This window comes from Mesitornis unicolor, unplaced genomic scaffold, assembly GCF_000695765.1.
Source record: "Mesitornis unicolor isolate BGI_N332 unplaced genomic scaffold, ASM69576v1 scaffold44525, whole genome shotgun sequence".
NCBI lineage: Eukaryota > Metazoa > Chordata > Aves > Mesitornithiformes > Mesitornithidae > Mesitornis > Mesitornis unicolor.
The window spans coordinates 39,346-46,198 of NW_010185644.1; the positions used below are offsets into that span (position 1 = coordinate 39,346).

The 6,853-nt window shown below is 37.2% G+C and overlaps 1 protein-coding gene across 1 annotated transcript in view; it reads right to left on the reverse strand.

The window, feature by feature from the left end:
• TRAPPC12 (trafficking protein particle complex 12) overlaps positions 1-6,418 on the reverse strand; it is a 44,408-nt gene extending 37,990 nt beyond the window's left edge. The window contains exons 1-2 of the mRNA XM_010184907.1: positions 5,207-6,418; positions 577-693 (exon numbers count right to left, since the gene is read on the reverse strand). Coding sequence (XP_010183209.1) covers positions 577-693; positions 5,207-6,418 — 1,329 coding nt within the window. The remainder of the gene's footprint in view (positions 1-576; positions 694-5,206) is intronic.
• Positions 6,419-6,853: the final 435 nt, after the last annotated feature.

A 6,853-nucleotide genomic window follows, 5' to 3' on the forward strand; every position in this document is an offset into this window, starting at 1 on the left:
GAACAAGGCAAGATACACAAGGCTGCTAGATGCAACTATTTCCAGATCCACAATATTAGCATTATGTAATGGATTTTAACATAACAGAAAATTAAGCTTCCATTTGGAACCAATTTAGTTCAGTTTTCCTGCACTGAAATAAAAAATTAAAGCAGTTGAAATTATCACATCAGCTTTGCTTATCATTTATAACTGGTAAGTCTTACCTTTTGAAAAACATTAAGGTGAAAACATAAATAATACGTATGCAGACAAAATAAGCTATTAAAATCTGTTTTGTAACCATTTACATTACATAAAAACTAAGAGCTGGTAAAATTCACAGCAACTTAAAATTACCTTTTTTCTAACTTTTGCATATATAGAAGCATTTACTATGTTGTTTAAAATCAAATACTTAAACCCCAGTGTCATTCCCACGAAAACCCAAGTACTTTGGTTAGTGCTTTTGCAGGATTGTGAATAGACTGTTATATAGATTATTTTTTTTTAGTTTCTTCTCAGTCAGTAGCTCCCAATTATCTTGAGGGAAGCATAGTATTTAATATATATTGAATTATGAAGACTGGTACTTACAATTAGCTGTTTCAAGCCTACAAATGATTGTTCTACAGAGTTGGCATTTAAAACTTGTCTCTTCACTGCAGCTTGCTCCCCCAAGAAGCGAAGCATTAAGTCTTTTACTGCATCTCCCTTGGTGTTCATGGAACAAAAGAAGAAAAAACGTAACAATACATTTTTAAACATTATTTCAGCAAAATAAAATGTTGAATTAAAGCTGAGTAACACAGTTCTTTCCCCTTGAGAAATGCTTATTTCCCAGTACATTTTGTATGAAATGAATATAAATGCATATGTATTTACAGTATTTTAATGAAAACTTCTAGATTTACTCCACATTATTTTCTCTCTTCACTCTTTCTTTCACTCTTTTTTACAATGTTTAGGTTTCAGCTAGCATAAAAACATTCAGGCTTATTTACTTATATTATTATCCTTCAAAGATCTTACAAAACACTCCTCAAAGATCTTACAGTAAGTTCTATGGGTTTTCATAATGGATATTAACGCTGAAAGATGCAGTGTACTGACTGAAGACAGACATGCACATGATCAACTAGTCTCAAGTATCCACAGAAAATAAAGTTTGAGATCATAAAACCAAGTAAACAGCAATCCTTCAGAAGTATTCTTTATTTCAAATGAATTAACTGCAGGAATCAGTACGAGAAACTGGGTTATCTGAGCTCAAAAATTTGAATACTTGAAACTAGTTGAGACATAGACAACAAACAGATTTCTAAAGTTAGACAAGATTAATTCTACATTTTACGACATGGAGCTGCTAAGAGAAAGAGGGTCCAAATTCAGGTTCTATTTCCAGCTTTGCGAGCAATAAACTTAACTCTGTATATGGCATCTTCTGTGCCTCTATTTCCTATTCTAATCTTTGTTTAGCTATAGATTTCTGTGCCTTCCCACCTCTTGGCTGACACCCTTGTGGTTCTGCCTACTAGAGATTTTCAACAATCTGTCAAGAAATTCAAGCTTAATGTCAAGCAGCTACTGAAAACCTGTGGCCCACACACTGGCAGATGTTGAAAACCACGCTATTATTGTCTGCACGCTCTTCAGGTACCACGTCTGCCAATACAGAGTGTAGGAGAGGGTGTTGGTGGGGTGGTCCTATGGTGTCAGAAGCCACCATGTGCCAAAAGCATGTAGCAGAAATCACTTATGTAAGATTTTTGCCAATCTTATGTTTTTATGCATTTTTAATCTAGAAAAGCAAATATCTGAAAATGAGGAGATTTATCAGCAATGTATTAACAATATACCTATATGTTTGTTTCTAAACAGAAAGCAACTTACAACCCACAGCCAGCCAAAGATCTGCCTGGTTCACTATCACTGCCGGTGAATAGCAGATGGTCACAAACAGCGTAAGAAACAGGATAAGCTCATACTGGTCTTTCCCAATTTAAAGCAGCCAGAACTTCATGGTCCACCTGTGCCAGAGGACATATTTGCCTATCACTTTTAAACACCTACTGATAGACATAGCTCTCATGACATTTGCCTTGCTCATTTTTTCCTGTACATACGAGGGCAATGAATTCTACAACTTAAAACCAGTTACACGGGTTGCACAACAGTAACTCCTTTTGTTATGCTTATTACTCAATGGTTCCTTTGTCATAAAAACCAGTAAATGATAATCTTCTATTTACCCTAACTCTTTCATGAATTTTACATCTTAATTGCTCTTGGACGCCAAAAGGTCTTCCCTTTAACTACCACTCACAAGAGAGAATCTCTGCACTCCTCACCATTCCTCCTCTCTGTAATTTGTTTTAATTCCACTGTATCTTTTCAGATCTGTGGTAAGTAGAACGGCATAAAATATTTAAGATGGTAAAGCAGAAAGTGACTATGCAAAAACATAAGCATACAAAGGAGTATTTGCAAAAATCCCTCTAAAGGAACATGACAGCATTCACTTGAAGAACTGAAGTAGGAAGCTGTTAGCACAGAGAACAGGAAGCAAGCCACAAAGCTTTTTGCCTAAAAAAAAAGGTGAGCTACACAGAATATAGTAAAAATTAGCTATGATAAAGATAATTGATATAAAATGTTTGTACTTTCCCCATGGACAGTGATGGGAAATATGCTTGTTTTTTCTGTCTAGTTTCTTGAGGAATGAGACTGCAACTACTGTTTTACTACACTGAAAATTTTTACCTCCAATGTTGTCACCTATCCTATGAATAAAAAACCTTCCATCTTTCAGACAGAAGAGTATGAAGGATTATAAAAAGACAGTGTGTACAAAATGACGGAAATACAGAAGAATTTTTAATTCCCCCCAACAGTACTTTGGAGGAGGAAACACTACAAATGAATGCAATGAAACACAGGACATGACAGTAGACAGTAACTGATGAAGAAAGGCATAACGGAAAGAGCATAAAAAGCAGTACCCAAACTTGTTCCTACACCGAGAGCGCATAGGTACAGATTATCTGTACCATGCACAGTTCAACATGGTTTAAAAAATAATGTTTCTTGAAAGATGGAAGAAGTTGCACACAGCTGAAATCGAGAACATTCAGTATTTTTCTTTAGGATTTATCCACTCAACTTTTAAGACAACACATTTGTAATACGAACAAACAATTTCTGAGTGAACAGAGGAAAAAAAAGAAAATACTGAGTTCTTCACTGCACTTCATACAAAATTTCAGTCATTCCCTGAAGCACATTTACAGCTTACTATAAATGCACTTTTCAACTAACATCTTTTCCAATTGCATGGAGCCTGGTTTAACATCTTGCATTAACATTTTAGCATTAGCAAACTATTCATACCAAAGCTTTCATGACCATTGTTGGGAGCTGATTTCACATTGCAAACACGCCTCCCACAATGTTTCAATTGACATTTCAAGTACCTTACAATTAAAAATTCAGTTAAATACACAATTTGCAGTACTAAAAGTATACGGAACAATAATACCAAACTAGAGAATGTCAGGTCAGTCAAGGTATGCACTCACGCCACTGAAAAGCGGTAACTGGAAGTGAGGCAAGTTGTATTAACACAAAGCAGTTCAAAACTTGTCCTTGCTGACGTGCCTGCTTATAAATTATGTCAGTGAAGAAGCAGCAGGAATCCCCTTTAATTCCATTCATGATTTTACATCAGGTCTTATTGTAGAAATACATAATGTGGACATTGCCATGACGACTTCTTTCAATTATGCACTAAATGGTAGATTTGCATATACACATGTGCCCAGATTCAGGAAATTATCAGCACAAAATAGCCTTTAATCCTTTACTGGACTAAGGAAGGTGAGAGAGAACTGCAAAAAAGGAGGCCTGCAACAGGGAGGCCCTCATCTTTGGGGCCTGTGGAAGGGATCATTCCTTCCCATTAGCTATCAGAAGAGAAATACTACACACTCCTGAATTACTCATCAAGGTCTAAGGGATTTTTTGGGCAAGGTGGGAGGGACCCTTTCATTTTTTTTGGAAGGAGTAGCTTCCTATTGCAGTGTTTTCTTTCACGCAAATTATTGGGCTCTGTGATGACAAACAAATATTTTAAGATAAAGCTAAGCCAAGATGTAGCAGCACAGTATAAGCCTAAAACTGGTATCATTTGTCGCTTGTGACAGAAATCTAAGATGTGTCAGATAATTCAGCTGCAAATTTGCACCTGATTCACACCAGAAACTTTTCTGATAATTCATGCAGATTGGGAAGTCACTGCAGAAGCTCTCTGCTTCTATTTGACTACTGACTGATCTTTGTTGTACTACAATTAAGGATTAAAGTATCCAAACCCTCAACACTGTCTCTCTAGACAACAACTCTTATCCAGAGACACAGATACAAAAGAGCAGGATTAGCTTATTTCAAGAGAAAAATTCCATTATGATAGTTAGCCTTGGCTAAGCAACCAGGATAAAAGAGCTTCATGAGAAATACTGAATAGATCCAAGTGAGATTTCTCAGATTCTGAAAAAATGCTTTATGTCTTCTTAACAGTAAGGAACTGTGATAGAAGAGAAAGAAATGAGCTTCCACTTCTATGTTTTTTCTTTCATGATCGCATCTGGAGTCTACCCTTCAATTCTGGGGCTATCCCTTCCAAGTAGCTTGCTCCAGCACTCCATCTTTCTTACAGGTTTTACCTTTCCACTGCTAAGAGAAGATAAAAATGATACTGTTTCAGTCAGCGTTAAGTTGTTGAGAGCACTATGAACATCCGTGAAAAATGTTATTTCCCACTTGGTTTCAACAGTGAATTCCACAAACAAAGCTGACTGCTTTCAGACTTAGAGGTACAGCATACTGATTTTGTATACACTTCAAATGCAAACACTATCTTACTAACTAGGAGGACCAGAAATAACTGAAACGACTTAAAAATACAACCAGCTTTGAATTCTAAGGATATTGTCAACACTGGTTTCCAACATACCCAACAACTTTCACTATGAATAAATCAGATATGGTTTTAGATCCTTCATGTATGAATAGACAGTGACATTAAATTTTCTAATAAAGACTGACGTAAAACACACAAGGTGACCATCAGAAACAATACAAAGGACTATGATATACAGCTTATTGGACAGATCTTATACAGTATTTCTAAAGCATAATAATGCACTAGGATACAATAACAGACTCTTACCTGGATATTATCAAATTTTAATCCAGGCATAGTGAGATTCTCTTTATCTATGAACACGGTGCTGTACTGCTGTGTGGCAACTGAAATCAGAACATTTCTGGTTTCCTCGCTAGGAAGCCAAGCATCATTTCTTCTATCTAGTTCACTCATATTTAAGGCTGTGGCAAACGGGTCATCACTCCCAGCAAACACAGCTTGGATTTGTGAGAATGGCTTGGGGGACTGACTTATTTCTACAGATGATGGAGGACCATCTGCTTCAGGTCTCCCATTTCGCACAGAGAAAGTAGGGTTAGAAGAAGCACAAGAACCGTCTCCACCGTTAGAAAGAGAGGACATTTGTTCTGGAACCGAAGAGCTGGCATTGGGATTACTAATAGAAATAAAATTGGATGTGGTAAATGAATCAAAAAAATCAGAAGCTAAAGTATTAGTGTTAACAGTATCGCCAAAGAACTTGCTTAGACTAGGACTTGGTTGAACCACCTGTGGATTAGACTTCACTGGAGTCTCAATTATACCACTAAAACTGGGAGATTTTACCATCTGAGGCTCAAAACCATCTGGTAGGAACAATTGTGGCTGGGTATTAACACTGTTTGCTTGGCTGAAGATGGTACACACAGGAATAGGCTCAGCCTCAGAAGATGGTTTGCTAGTACTGGGTGACGATATTTGGTCCTCAGGTTTGCTTTTATCAATATTATTTGGTTTTGTTTCAACAAGAGTGTTGTTTCCCAACTTTGGTTCCTCCTTCACTGCCTCCTGAATCAATTCTTCCTTTAAAGATGCCTGATCATCTGTTCCAATCTCAGAAATGTCTTTGGGTGTTTCTTCATGTTCAGTTTCACTCTCATTACTTAAAAACTCTTCTTTATCCACTTCTGCTTGTGTTTTTTGATTATCTTTAGCTTCCATTTGTTCTACAATCTCCTGGAGGCAACCAAGTTCACCTGTGTCATCTTCACTGTTGTTTGGAGAATCTGAAATAATTACACTCTCCATCATTTGTTCATTAAGTTTATCTACAAAATTAGTTGAATCTTCTGATACAGTTTCATTCCCTTCAGACTCAAATTCATCTCCACCAAGATCAATGGTTTCCTCATGGAAGAGAATTTCTTCCTGAGTTTTCTGTTGAACTATGTCTCTGCTGTCATCTTCATCTGAGGTGTTCTTCACATCCTTAGCATTACTTTCATTATTCTCCATGGTAGCTGAAGAGGGAAAATCCCCACCAAAACAAGCGTTAGTTTTATTACTCAGGTATTGGTCGAGTGTCACTCTGAAACTCCTAGGTATCATAAAAATATTGAAATTCTTACTTTAAAAACAGTAATTTCACTACTTCACATCTTTCATTTAACATCTACCCACAGAGTAAATTAATCCTGAGAAAAGCTTTTTCATTATCCTTTTTGCAAGTCGCAAAAATAGCGGCATTAAAGAGTAAATGCCTCCCACTAAACACAGGCAAAACGGTATTTGCTTTTCTGCTCGCAAAGACTTGCTCGGTCCCCATTTAAGACCAGGAAAGGGTGGGTTCAATCCCAACCGAGTCCCGCTGCCCCTAGTGCCAGCTGCTGAGCCAGGGCCCGGCCGCGCAGCAGAAGCGCCTGCCGGAAGCAGTACAGGGTGTAAAGGCAG